We start from the raw sequence: 14,829 nt of genomic DNA on the forward strand, positions 1-14,829 counted from the left end.
AGATATGCAGTTTTGATTACGTGGATGTAGACAGTATATTTTTATTTAGCTCACCATACTCTCCAACATTCTTCAAAATTTCACCACAATACGAATAATATTTTCGGACGCACCCACGATCAAAAGTTCCCCCCTTTTCCAATGATAAATTCCGCATGTTAACAGTGGACAAATTGGATAACTTACAATATTTGCCCAGGGAGCTGTGGGGGCTTTTGATTTAACAAATAAATCTCCTCTAAAATTTATCCGACCAACCCTTTAATATAAGCCGTATACGCCCCGATGCATAACTTAAAACCATTGCTTTGGACTCTGAACTCTGAGGGTTGTTTCAACCCTAAATACATTATTGTACGATATTTAGACTATTTTGAACAAAATTTCTATCTCAAAATTTCGATCGGATAAATTTATGAAAAAAAGGGCGTAGGGGGGAGGGGGGTTGTCCCCTCATGACTTTCGACTCTTACAAAAAGGAACTAGAACTTTCAATTTACAATCAGATGAACCTCCTCCGAAGTTTACGCCAAAAAAACTTTCATAAAAGCCTAATATGCCCCTGAGGGATAACTTACAGCGTTTTCCCACGTTCTAGGGGGATTGTATTAATCCTGTAGGCACTGATATATCATCTTTGGACTATTTCGAACAGAATGGCTACCTCAAAAATTTGATTGGGTCCGTTTGGAGAAATTAGAGAATACGAGGTGGATTAGGTGCCCTTCGGTCAATTTTGATTCAAAAAAGGAACTAGAGCGTTCAATTTTTAATCAGATGAATTTTTTCCAAAACCTATACGATCACTCTTTCAATAATAACCTTATATACCCCGGGTTATAACTAACAACTCTTCGCCAGGGGCTCTGAGGGTCTTGTCAACCCCAGAGGCATTGTTAAATGATCTTAGGGTTATTTTGAACAAAATGGCTTTTTAAAAATTTTGATCGTATGTATTTGGGGAAAAGAGGGCATGGGAGGGGACTAGTTACCCTCCGTTCACTTTTGACTCTTAAAATGGGAACAAGAACTTTCAGTGTCCAATCAAATGAGCCTTCTCTAAAGTTTATACGACCACCCCTTCCATAAGAATCTTGTGTGCCCCAAGGGGATTCCTTAAAACACTTGCCCCAAGGCTCTGGGGGTCTGTGTCGACCCTGAAGTTTTTGTTAGCTGATCTTCGAACTGTTTTGAACAAAACAGCTATCTAAAGGTTTTGATCGGATGTATTTGGGGTAAAGAGGGCGTGGGGGGTATTTTCACTCCAATTAATTTGAATCTTAAAAAGGGCACTAGAACTTCCGATTTGCATTTGAACGAGCCCTTCTGAAGTTTAAATGACTGTCCCTTCCATACGAAGTGTCTCTTGAGAAAAAACAACATAAAACGTTGACATGACATAGAAAAAAAAATTAAAGAAGAAAAGTTTCTTCAAATAAAAATAAATAGTGACGTTGAAGCTTAAAAGAAGCAAAAATTCTTCTGCTATTTATGCTAAACTTTGATAGTATTTTACTGGAAGCATTTATGAGTGAAAGAAATATAGTAATTACACGTGGGGCATTACACACCTTTTAAGACATTTGTACAAAATTTGTTATGTTTAAAGCCAATGTACGTCAACAGTCTTTTCTGTTTATCAGGTATTTTGATTTAATATATTTCGTTCCTTGTAATATTCCTGCAGCTTATTAAGTCATTAATGAAGCATTAGGGGTTAAAAGCAAATCTTTAGCTTAAAGAGTGGAGCGTTGAGGAGAGGATAGGAACCATCATTTACGAAATAGTTTCTATATGTTTTAAGGTTTGATGTTGGTTCATTCTTTTTTGTTCATTCTTAAAATAGTTGACCTAAAAACTATATTGTTTCAAACAAATGGGCATCAATAAATTCTTCCATTCAGGGTCAAATTTGGGGAGAGGGGAACGGAGGGGCCAAGCAACCCAGGTATCACACTTGAGGGGTGGCAAACAAGCTTTAAAACAAACAAATATTTACAGTATTGATGGCGATGGAAGAGAGGCAGAGTCTATATCTCTATCTTTTCTATTATATGAACAAAAGCTTTATAAAAAAAAACAATGATGCCGGTACAACCAAAGCCAATATTTAAAGTGAAATAAATTAAAAACAAGTTTTTGAACTGAAAGTAAGGAGCAACAATAAAACTTAAAGCGAAAAGAAATTATCACATGTATGAAAGGGATTGCCTGTCCTCAAAATCTCGCTCTTTACACAATTTTTTTTTAGTACTTTTAAAGAAGCTTCCTCCACGTCCACACCCTTACGGAAAGCCCCTCCTCCATGAAAAGATCACCCTCTCCGCGGAAATATCCTCTTGACAATTCAACCCTGGTAAAAATTTACACCGGACAATTACCTTTAACAGCTCCACGCGTAAAATTGAGACGGAAAAAAGAAAGCAAAACATTAAAAAAAAAAATTGTATGCGAATTCTGGCGAATTCCCCGAGCGCATAATTTATCCTGAAAAGCCCCCCCCCTCCCCTGGAAAAGTCCCCATAGAAACTTCCCCGTAGAAAAACCTCCGCAATAATCCTCCCCCCCATCCAAAATGTGGGGACCTGGAAAAGTCCCCATAGAAACTTCCCCCGTAGAAAAACCTCCGCAATAATCCTCCCCCCCATCCAAAATGTGTACATACTTCACAATAACAAATACTACGCGTAAAACAGTGGGCATCTTTTATAATTTAAGACCTTTCCCCTGGGGCTGTGGGGGAGGGGGTAATATTATATCGAAGATCATAGTTACTGGGCAATTTAACTATGACGAGCAAAATGGCTTTGTCAAAATTTTGTCCGGTGACTTTGGGGGAAAGGGCCGGGGAGAGGGTCACGTTGCCCTCCAATCTTTTTGGGGACTTAAAAAGGGCACTATAACTTTTAATTTCCATTCAAATGAACCACCTCACCATATTATAGGACCGCTGGGTTGACATGATCACCCCTGGGAAAAACAAACAAAAACAAACAAAAGACAAACAAATAAACACCCATCAGTGATCTTTCTTCTGGAAAAAAAAATACAAAATTTCACATTTTTGCAGATAGTAGCTTGAATCCAGTGTAGTAAGGCTTCCAAATACGCTGAATCTGATGATGTAATTTTCATTATGATTTTAATACTTTTGGGGGATGTTTCCCCCCGTTTTTAAAAATCAAGCATATTTTCTCCGGCTCGTAGCTTTTAATCGGTAATACTAAACTTAATAAAACTTGTATATTTAAAATTAGCATAATAAGCCAATTCTTTTGATATGTCTATTGGTGTCAAAATTCCCTTTTTTAGAGTTTCGGTTGGTAATGAGCCGGGTCGCTCCTTACTTACAGTTCGTTGCCAAGAACTGTCTGATTAAGTAAAAAAATGATCGTTTTTAAAACAAATTGTTCAAACAAACATTTAAACTTTAGTGTAAAGAGCAGAATATTAAGTAGGTGACAATAATGTATTGAGGAGAAGGCCACCCCTTCCTATACAGAATAATTTATGTTCGTTTTTAGGTTTAATGCTGCTCCTTACTTCCAGTTGAAAAAACTTATTTTTTTATATTCAATCTCTGATGGTTTTTCAAATAATGCTGGTAAATCTACCTCACCCTCCATGAAAAATTCCCTCCCATCACACGAAACTCCTCCGTGAAAATTTTCTCCTACATAAAATACCCCCCACCCGTAAAACTCCTTCCAGACACTTGTATCCCCACTGAAAATCATCCTTAGCAAGCTCACTGAACACCCCCTTCCCCGGTGCAATTTCTTAAGGATGATTATGCTGGAAAATCCTCCTTAGCATAATTCCATTTGAAAATATTTTAATATCTAAGCGCTTTTCCGATCATTCCTGAATTAACCCCTTACGTGAAAGGTGCCAATAATTGACCAAATTGACAAATTTACTAAAAAAAAATGTTTTCTTTTAAAGTGAAAAAACTTATTTTTTTTATTCAATTTCTGATGGTTTTTCAAAATAATTCTGGTGAATCTGCCTCACTCTCCATGAAAAACACCCTCCCATAAAAGGAAATTCCTCCGTGAAAATTTTTGCCTACATAAAATACGCCCCCCCCCGTAAAACTCCTTAAAGACCTTTCTATCCTTGCTGAAAATCTTCCTTAGCATTCTCGCTGAACACACCCTTCCTCTGTGCAGTTTCTTAAGGAAGACTAATGTGGAAAATCCTTTTTAGTATACTAAGCGTACGTGGAAATTCTTTCCTGAAACTCAAAACCCGCTGAAATCTCCCTGATAGTTCTTCTGGAGCCTCTTCACATGCAAAATTGAGTGGGAAAAGATAAAGTAAGGCCAACAAATTACAACCCAATTCAAAATTTCCTTGGAAATTTCACCCCCCAAAATATGCCTCGCTACCGAAAATTGACTTCATGGATACCTACCCCCAGAACACCCCCCCCCAAAAAAATGCAAATACTATACGCAAACAATGGGTAAATTTTACAACTTAAAGACATATCCTTAGGGGCTGTGGGGACTCATGTTATCTCCGAAGGTGCAGTTTTTGGACCATTCAACTATGCTGAACAAAATGGCCATCTAAAAATTTTGATCGCTGATTTTGGGAGAAAAGGACGTGGGAGGGAGGCTACTTGCCCTCCAATCTATTTGGTCACTTAGAAAGGGCACTAGAAATTTTTATTTATGGTCGAAATCTCCCTCTCTCGATGTTCTGGGACCACTGGTTTAAAATGATCACCCCTAAGAAAAAAATTAAATAAACACGCATCCGTAATCTTTCTTCTGAAAAAAAATCACATTTTTTGCAGATGGGAACTTTGAACGTTTACAGTAGAATTCTCTGATACGTTGAATCTGACAGAGTGACTTTCATTGAGATTCTTTGACTTTTAGGGGGTATTTTCTTCCCTTTTCGAAAATCAGGCAAATTCTCTCAGGCTCGCAAAATTTGACGGAAAACACTAAACTTAATGAATCTTACATTCTAACTAAATAAATAATAAGCCGCTTATTTTATACATTTATTGATGTCAAAATTTCGTATTTTAGAGATTCGGCTACTGTTGAGCCCCGTCGCTCCTTACTTACACTTCGTTGCCACAGACTGTTTGAAATAGTGTATACTTTTTTTTTGTGATTTGTGAATTGGAATATTAATACTGAACACTGTCCATTTTTAAATTATTTCATCATTTATTAATATAATAATTTTTTCAGGTAAATCAAGCACCCTGAAATACTATCAATGAGTGGTTCAGGTAAAAGTCTACTTGGTCTTTGGCTGCACAGGTACAACGGCAAGGATTGGAAAATACGAGAAGCCTTGACTGCAAAAAATGAGGTATTTTATTCAACTTAATACACATTATTAAAGAAAACAAAATTGCTGTTTCGGATTGCTGTTAGCTGAACTTTATTCAGTACTGAAGTTAACATATCGAAGTAAATATTGATTTGAAATAGAAATTTTCGCGACGAAAAACTCACAGCTGTCTAGCAAACAGCAATCCCCAGCCCCTCTTAGCTAAAAATTAGAACGGCGCTTAGAAAAAATGGACGAACGGCGCTTAGGTAACGTATTTATAAAATAAAAATTAGGTATAAAAAATATAAATATAAAAATAAGGTATAAAAAAATATACCTTATAAAAATAAGGTATTTTTTAGAAAAAATGGACGAACAGCGCTTAGAACGGCGCTTAGGTAAGAAAATTGCTCTTCGCTGAAAAACCCTCAAAAATGCGTAGGATAAAAATGAAACAGTACTGTTGCAATAACCACGGTTTAAATCATTAATCAGAGTCTTTGGTTTTTCATTTCAAAAACCCAAGAAAAATCACTGATGTCTTTTTTTTTAATGGAAAGGCTTTCATTAATTAGAAATGGAAAGGCAAAATGATGTAACAAATTATCTTGAAGCATTGTTCCATCACATTTGGCCTGCTTCGACCCACCACAGCACAGGTTGTGCCTGATATGTCTCCTTGTACCATGGATGGCACAGTTCCACAAGGCATGATGCTGCCACTCGGTGTTTAAAAGTGGGGAGCCCCTCGTAAAAGCAAGACTTATCTTGTATGTTTTAGTAATAACAACATTATCTGTAGTATAATACTTTAGTATAATTCTTGCTAACCTCATTAACTAATGACTATAACATATTCAAAGGCTTTGGTTTAATTTTCTCTGGAAAAAAAAACGACATCCCATTACCATCTTACTCTCTGCTGTACCTTTTTTTCTTTGGCCCCGTCAGTACTGTCCGAAAACCAAAAGTAGGATTAGACAAAAAAAAAAATGATTTCCAAAAGCCCATAATTCTATATCTGTAAAAATTGGCTTAACAGTTTTAACTTTTTTTTGTGTTATACTTAGCCCAAGACACAGGATCTGATCCATTTTAGTGCAGCTTATTTTTGTTATTAAATTACAATGACCATAAAAACTTATAAAGAAAAATAAAAAGTGAATTTTTGAATTCAAAGAGACCAGAAATTAGAAAATACCCAACCTAAAACAAACAAAACATTATATAAATTGAGCATAAAATCTAAAAAAATAAAAAACACATCACATCAGAAGGAAACGACCTCAAACTAGACAGGTTAGGTACAAGTCTCGGTACAGGTTTATGACAAGTCTCAATGGAACAGAGACCTAGGGCCGATTTTCACCAGGATGGGAGTTGAACCAATATTCATCTCCTATCCTTATGAGCACAACCTATGAGCATAACTTACGAGTTCTTCAACAAAAAGGTGGATTGGTCTGTTCAGTGCTACTCTGGTCGAACGACAAAGTTGAACTAGCATCACCAGAGGTATCGTTTGAAGCTATGCCTCGCCATTAAAGTGAAAATGCGCCAAAACTCCATTTTTCCATTGAAAATCCGCCGAGTGAATGATAATCCATCCAAAAAATGTGCTCATTTAAAAACATAATGCGCAACAGCTGCAAAAAGCCCTGAAATGACCCAAATGTGCCCCGTCTTGCCCTATTGGTTAAACTAAGGCTCTTTATAAAGTTAAATAGATGGATTAGAGGGGAATGGAAGCAAAAATATACTTTCATTTAACAAAAATCCAGTGTCAAAAGACAAATTCACGTAGATATAGTATTTTCATCCCGCTCACATTATCGTGAAAACTGCCTCCTAAAAAAATCACAGGTACTGAAAGTTATTCTTAGCCGTTTCTACGTGCCGTCAGATGTTCGTGTTTTAGTCGTAGATATCTCATTATTACCTTTTACGCCAGCTTATACATTAGCAATTAGGCTAGAAATGAGTTCATTTTTTGTATGAGGGGGGGGGATAAAAATTACGGGTTTTGGCGCAATTTTTCAGACTGTGATTAGAGATGCTTCAGCTCATAACGGGCTATTTAATCTTTGACCTTATTACGCTTGAATAAATTGCTACTAAGTGTGCTTAAAAGGGGACGAATCACTGACAGCTCCCTCTTTTTGCTGAAACTATACTTTAAACGGGAAATGTTAGTTTAAAATCTTAGAGCACTGTAATAAAAATTAAATTTGAAAAGCCAACACACCTAAATGAGTTCCTATCCTCGAGACATTGTTATGCACTTGAATTTAAAAGGCGGGGCATCATAGGGGCTGAAATCCTCTCCCCCTATTACATTTAGGAAACCCTGGTCATTGTATTAAAGATGAATAAAAAACGATTTAATACAAGCTGTTTTTCAAATAAAAAATGAGTGACAAAACAAATAATAAAACAAAAGGGCAAAACAAATAAACACTGCTCTATACATCTGAGGGCTGCCTCAGCCTCTACTTTCCCACTACTTTATGCCCAATTTTGATTTTATATTCAACAGTAGGCTTACTTGGAAAATGAATGGTCTTAACACAAGGATGATGTCACAAAATATTTTTCTCACAATGTCTTGAGAGTGAAAACATTTATTGATTTAAATTTTTTTTTTTAAACGAAAAGGTTCAATTCAAATGTTTTAAAAGCCAAATGCTTAAAACTCGACAAAGCGTTATAAAAAGTTAAAGTTTAAAATCACCTTTAATTTTTTCTACAATAAAAGGTATTGGAGTGGTTTTCTTTTTAAAGGTTTGAAACGGAAATTATTACGTATATGAAGGGGTTCGTCCCCTCCTAAATACCTCGCTCTTTACGGTGAAATATTTTTAGTAATTTCAAGAGAGCTATTTATTCTAATTAAGCGGCTTTTGTTATTCGGTAGTGATCCTTAAAGAATTGGAACAAAATTCAAATTTTAGTGTAAAGAGGGAGGAATTGACGAGGAGGTGAACCCCCTCATATACCTAATAAAAATATACAAATATGGAAGTTCGTTACGTAAGTCAATTCGTAAATTACGAACTGATGAACAACAAACAAAAATTATTACGTAAGAAAGGGGCTGTCTCCTTCTCAACGCCCCACTCTTTACGCTAAAGTTTGACTCTTTGTCACAGTTCTACTTTTTCAAACACTAAAAAACTGCGTTGAGGAGGGGGCGGTCCCTTTTAAACACAGAATAATGTTTATTCGTTTTCACCTTTTAATGTTGCTCCTTACTTTCAGTTAAAAAAACTTGTTTTTCTTTATTTAATCAAAGTAAAAGATTGATAGTTAAAATTTATGACAGAAAAATCAATGGCGAGAGGATCTTTTACCCTGTATTGGGAGAAAAACTAGATATTATCAAACAGTTCGTGGTAAAGAACTGTAGTAAGGAGCGACCCGGCTCAATAGTAACCGAAACTGTAAAAAATGGAATTTTGATACCAATAGCTACATAAAAAAATCGCATTTTAATGCTGATTTTAATATATAACTTTCATCAAGATTAGTCTTACCTATCAAAAGTTACGAGCCTGTGAAAATTTGCCTCATTTTAGAAAATAGGGGAAAACACCCCTTAAAATTCTTACAATCTTAACAAAAATCACGCCATCAGATTCAGCGTATCCGAGAACTTTATTGTAGAAGTTTCAAGCTCCTATCTACAAAAATGTGGAATATTGCATTTTTTGTCAGAAGACAAACCACGGATTCGTGTTTATTTGTTTCTTTTTTTGTTTTTTTTTCCAGGGGTGATCGTATCGACCCAGTGGTCCTCTAATATTGCGAGAGGGCTCATTCTAACGGAAGTTAAAGGTTCTAGTGCCCTTTTAAAGTGACCAAAAAATTGGAGGGCACCTAGGCCCCCTCCCACGCTCATTTTTTTCCCAAAAGTAACCGAATCAAAATTCTGAGATAGCCATTGTATTCACCATATGAGGTGCGCTATGAGGGGTTTACCTCCTCGTAATACCTCGCTCTTTACGCTAAAGTATTTTTAGTAATTTCAACTATTTATACTACGGCCTTTGTGATTCAAGGGTCATTCTTAAGGAAATGGGATAGAATTTAAGCTTTAGTGTAAAGAGCGAGGTATCGACGAGGGGTGAACTCCCTCATATACGCAATAAAAACATACGAATATAGAAGTTCGTTACGTAAGTTAATTCGTAAATTAAGTCTATTTTTTACTAATGAGAATGTTCGTAAAAAAAATTAAAAGCTCTAGTTGCCTTTTTAAGTAATTAAAAAATTAGAGGGCAACTAGGCTTCTTCCCTCTCTCTTTTTTCTCAAAATCTTTCGATTAAAACTATGAGAAAGCCATTTAGCAAAAAAAAAAATTAATATGCAAATTTCGTTGTAATTATTTATGTGCGGAGAGCCAAGATCAAAACATGAATGAATTAAAAAACGTCCAGAAATTAAACATAAAAAAAGCAATTTTCTTTAAATGAAAGTAAGGAGCGACATTAAAACTTAAAAAGAACAGAAATTACTCCGAAAGGGGCTTTTCATCCTCAACGCCCCGCTCTTTACGCTAAAGTTTTTTACTGTTTTAAGAAGTAGAGTTAAGAGAAAGAGTCGAACTTACTTAGAAATTTGAATATATTTTTTTTAGTAACAAACTTACTTCGTATATGAAAGGGGCTGCTTCCTCATCAACTTCCCGCTCTTTACGCTAAAGTTTGACTCTTTCTCTTAACTCTATTTCTTAAAACAGCAAAAACTTTAGCGTAAAGAGCGGGGCCTTGAGGAGCAAAAGCCCCTTTCATATACGGAGTAATTTCTGTTCGTTTTAAGTTTTAATGTCGCTCCTTACTTTCATTTAAGAAAAACTTGTTTTTTTTATTTAATTTATTTCAAAGCGGATAAAATCCAAAAAATATGCACACCTGTGCATAAAAGATCTTGGAATGGGGTCACGTAGGATTTCATGTTTTCAGAGTGCCCCCATATGTCAATGTGTTCTAAAAATACGAGTTAAAAAGTGTAAAATCAAAGGTTTTACCTATTTAAATTTGAAGTTCAGAGAAAAAACCCTATAGAGGTTTGCACGAAAGCTTGAAAGTTAGAGCTCCAGATCCCTCTGCCAGCCTCGTTGTTTGGATTAATGTTCTTTACTTCAACTTCAACTTCAACTTTTTCTTTATTCAACTTAAAAATACAAAAACAATATTATGCCCCAAAGGAGAGCAGGGCTTGTAAGGCCGGGACAGTGCAAAAACATAGAAAAAAACATCAACATCTCATCATAATAATGATTCCAAAGTTTAATACGGCAACAGACAAACAAAATAGAAAAATACTCATAAAAGAGAAGTAACAAGGAAATAAATAAGTAAATAAATAAATAGCAGACAGGAGGGGCGTGGGAGGCCATCCCAGACACAGGGACACAAAAACAAAACGCACAAATAAGAAGATCAAATAATTTAATTTTTCATCATCAATGGTGAATAATCAAAATTTTAGCAAGCAATCTTTAATAGTTCCTTTTTTAAATTTAGCTGGGATTTTTGGGATGGATCGAACAGAATTTTATCATTCAGTTTATAATTGTTAGCAATGAAGGGTATTTGGTACCTAATTGAAAACCTTGACCTTTCAGAACTAACGAAAGGAATTTGGTACATCCCAGACTTCCGACTATCCGAACGAGGAGGTAAAATTAATAGAGATTTGTCATAGAAATAATTTTTAGAATTTTGGATTTGAAAATGCCATTTGGAAGTATTTAATATTCGTATATTATTTAAATCTAACAAATTTAAGAAGTGGAATTATGTTTTAGTTTCCGAAACATTTTCAAGTATTGAAGGTCGGTGTAAGAAATTTCCAAGTATTCTTATTGCCCTTTTTTGTAGTACCTGTAAAGGTTTTATATGCTTCCAAAATGTATTAAGATATACAACTGAGCAGTAATTCAAATAAGAAGTAATTAGAGAGTGGTAAATTATTTTTAAAATGGTAAAAGGAAAAATATTCTTCACACGATACATCGTCCCAATATTTTGAGCAAGTTTTAATCTTAAATACTCAATATGATTATGAAATGACAAAAGGGGATCAAGAATAACTCCTAGATAACGATGTGATTGGACCCTACAAATTTTTTGATCACCAATCTGAAGCTACTGACAAGAAATCTCTCGAGTGGCACGTTTTGAACGACCAAAAACCATACAATTAGTTTTCGTAAAATTTGGTACTAGATTATTGGAAACAAACCAATGATTAACTGAGGTAACACTTATAGCCAGATTTTCGATCAAAGTCGATGAATCCCTAGCTTTAACTGTTATAGCTGTATCATCTGCAAATAGAATTGCATGGCTAATATGGCAAATATTCTCATACAAACCTCGTGGAAGATCATTAATATAAATCAAAAATAAAAGCGGACCTAATTCTGAGCCTTGGGGGACACCAATATCAATAAGACTTTTTAAATTAGTCAGTTTTCCACCGACATTTACTGTGATTTTGCGTCCGCACAGGTATGATTTAATAATTGGTAATCCTTTCCCTCTTATGCCAGAATTTATCATTTTGTCAAGAAGAATTTCATGATTTAAAGTGTCGAATGCTTTTTTTTATATCATAGAAAACAGTAGCCACATGGAAATCATCATCTAAACAATCATTTATTTCTAATTAAAGAGCTGCAACTGCGTGTTCTGTCGAACAGTTTGCCCTAAATCCAAATTGATACCTGGTAAAGAAATTTATTTTATCTAAATAGCTAGAAAAACTTTCTTTAAAAATTTTTTCAAACACTTTAGATATTGGCGATAAAATTGCAATTGGACGATAATTACTTACATCAGATTTATCGTCTTGTTTATACAACGGAATTACTCGGGCAATTTTCCATCTACTAGGAAATACACCTGAATTGATACTCAAATTGAAAATGTGGATAAGTGGTTCAAAAATAACTCCGGCAATGCGCTTCAGCAAATTTGTTGATAATTCATCATGTCCCACTGAATTACCGTTTTTTATATTTTGGATAATCTTATGGAATTCTGCAAAACTATCTGGGACCAGAAATATGCTCGTACATTCATTGGGGGCTAAATATTCTTTATGCGACCTGTAAGGGGACAAATCTATTTCTTTACCAGCACCAGTAAAATAATCACTAAACATAATAGCAACAGTAATTTCTGTTCGTAATTCTGTAAAGTAATTTCTTCGTAAAGTAATCTCTGTTCGTTTTAAGTTTTAATGTCGCTCCTTACTTTCAGTTAAAAAAACTTGTTTTTTTATTTGCATATTCATTTTTTGGGCTAAATGGCTTTCTCATAGTTTTGAGCCGATGATTTTGAGAAAAAAGGAGCGGGGGAGGCAGCCTAGTTGCCCTCCGATTTTTGGGTTACTTAAAAAGGCAACTAGAACTTTTAATTTTTTACGAAGGTTTTTATTAGTAAAAGATATACGTAACTTATAAATTAGCTTACGTAACGAACTTTTGTATTCTCATGTTCTTATTACATATATTAGGGGGTTCACCCCCTCGTCAGTACCTCGCTCTTTACACTAAAGCTTAAATTTTGTCACAATTCATTAAGAATGACCCACAAATCACAAAAGCCGTAGAATAAATAGTTGAAATTACTAAAAATACATTAGCGTAAAGAGCACGGTTTTAGGAGGAGGTAAGACCCTCATATGCGTAATAATTTCTGTTCGTTTTAAGTTTTAATGCTGCTCCTTACCTCCAGTTGAAAAAACTTTTTCATATTTATTTTTCCATTGTTTTTTTTTTATAAATAATGCTAGAAAATCCTGCGCTCCCTTCATGGAAATTTTCTTCCCCCATGGCAAATTTCTCGATGGAAAGTTCCCCCAACATATCTCCCTCTTCCCAACCCCTCCCTCAACCAAAACATCCCCCTGAAAACGTCTGTACACTTCCCAACAACCATTACTATATATAAGCACTGGTCAAAGTTTGTAACTTGTAGCCGCTTCCATGGGGACTGTGGGGGAGTAAGTCGTCCCCAAAGACATAGTTATAAGGTTTTTCGACTACGCTGAATATAATGCCTATCTAAGAATTTTGATCCGTTGACTTTGGGAAAATAATTAGCGTGGGAGGGGGCGTAGGTGCCCTCCAATTTTTTGTCAAGGAGGCACACTCGTGCCTTTTTAAAGAGGCGATCCACGACGTAGTTCCAGTGGTCGCAGAGGAAGGGGGAGGGATGAATTTCGTATCCCGAAGTCCAACTAAGAAACCTGCCAAATTTCATCCCCCTCCGACTTTTCTTTCCTGGGGAAAATCTGGCCGAAAGTTTCAACCCCCCAACCCCAGCCCCCCTTTAACGTTGTCCGATCGGGCTGAAATTCACAAGTTCAGGTCCCCTAGGGCCCTGGAGCTTATTCACGAAATTTCAGCTTGATCCGATAACTTCTTCCCTGTTTTCCAGAAACCACGCATAGCCAGATAATATTCATGTTCTTTTTTTGTCGCCACGCCTACAGGTCACAGCCGAAATTGGATCTGGGTGTACGAAGGCTCATTCAACGCGGAATTCTCCGAGTAACTTTGCTTGAAAGTTTCGTCGAAAAATCTTAACCCCCCGATTTTCTAGCTTAGAAAAACCCCATTTCCCCATAAGAGCCCATGTTAAGTTTTTTGTTGTTAAAAGTTACAAATTTCAACATCAAGTACATCAAAATGATCAGCTCAACATGGTGAGACTGACTGAAAGCTTCAAAAAATTCTGTCTTAATCCGTAACATTTTTATTTGAGAAAAATGACAGAAACCCTTTTTTTCCTGCCACGCCTACAGGTCAGAGCCGACATCGGATCTGGGTGTACGAAGACTCATTCGACGCGGAATTCTCCGAGTAATTTTCCTGGAAAGGTTCGTCGGAAAATCTTAACCCCCCGATTTTCTAGCTTAAAAAAACCCATTTCCCCATTGAAGGTAAAATTTTCTCTTGTAATAACATCAATTGTTTGAAAAATTCTTGCACTAATAGCAGCTTGGCGCAGCGGAAGCGTGCTGGGCCCATAACCCAGAGGTCGGTGGATCGAAACCGCTAGCTCCTAACTTTTTAGAATTTGTAAAATTAGGTAATTTTGTCAGTTTGTTTTATTGATACAGAAAGGGAGAAAATAAACATGGAAACATGTGATCAGAATTACATACTGGAATGTTCACAAGAATTTACACTGAAGCGGGGGTAAGGCTTGATGGAAGCAAGTTAAAAGAACCATTTAAATTGATTTCCTAATTGAAGCCGTTGGTGAAATTTTCTATTGTAATAACTTGTTTGATAACAAGCATAACAGCAGCTTGGCGCAGCGGAAGCGCGCTGGGCCCATAAGCCGGAGGCGGGTGGGTAAAAACCACTAGCTGCTAAATTTTTAATTAAGCTGCTAAACTATTAAAATTATCAAAATTAGATAATTTTGTCAGTTTGAATTTATTGATACAGAAAGCGAGAAAATAAACATGGAAATTTATTATTAAATTACATCCACCATGGATTGTAG

At 35.8% G+C, this 14,829-nt stretch overlaps 1 protein-coding gene across 4 annotated transcripts in view; it reads left to right on the plus strand.

Annotated features, from left to right (window-relative positions):
* Window positions 1-14,829, plus strand: part of LOC136043945 (tryptophan 5-hydroxylase 1-like) — a 142,320-nt gene that overhangs the window by 22,088 nt on the left and 105,403 nt on the right. For all 4 annotated transcript variants that reach the window (XM_065729018.1, XM_065729020.1, XM_065729017.1 and 1 more), the window contains exon 2: window positions 5,214-5,337. In XM_065729018.1, the coding sequence (XP_065585090.1) occupies window positions 5,242-5,337 (96 nt within the window). In that variant the 5' untranslated portion in view covers window positions 5,214-5,241. The remainder of the gene's footprint in view (window positions 1-5,213; window positions 5,338-14,829) is intronic.

This window comes from Artemia franciscana, chromosome 2, assembly GCF_032884065.1.
Source record: "Artemia franciscana chromosome 2, ASM3288406v1, whole genome shotgun sequence".
Taxonomy (NCBI): Eukaryota; Metazoa; Arthropoda; class Branchiopoda; order Anostraca; family Artemiidae; genus Artemia; species Artemia franciscana.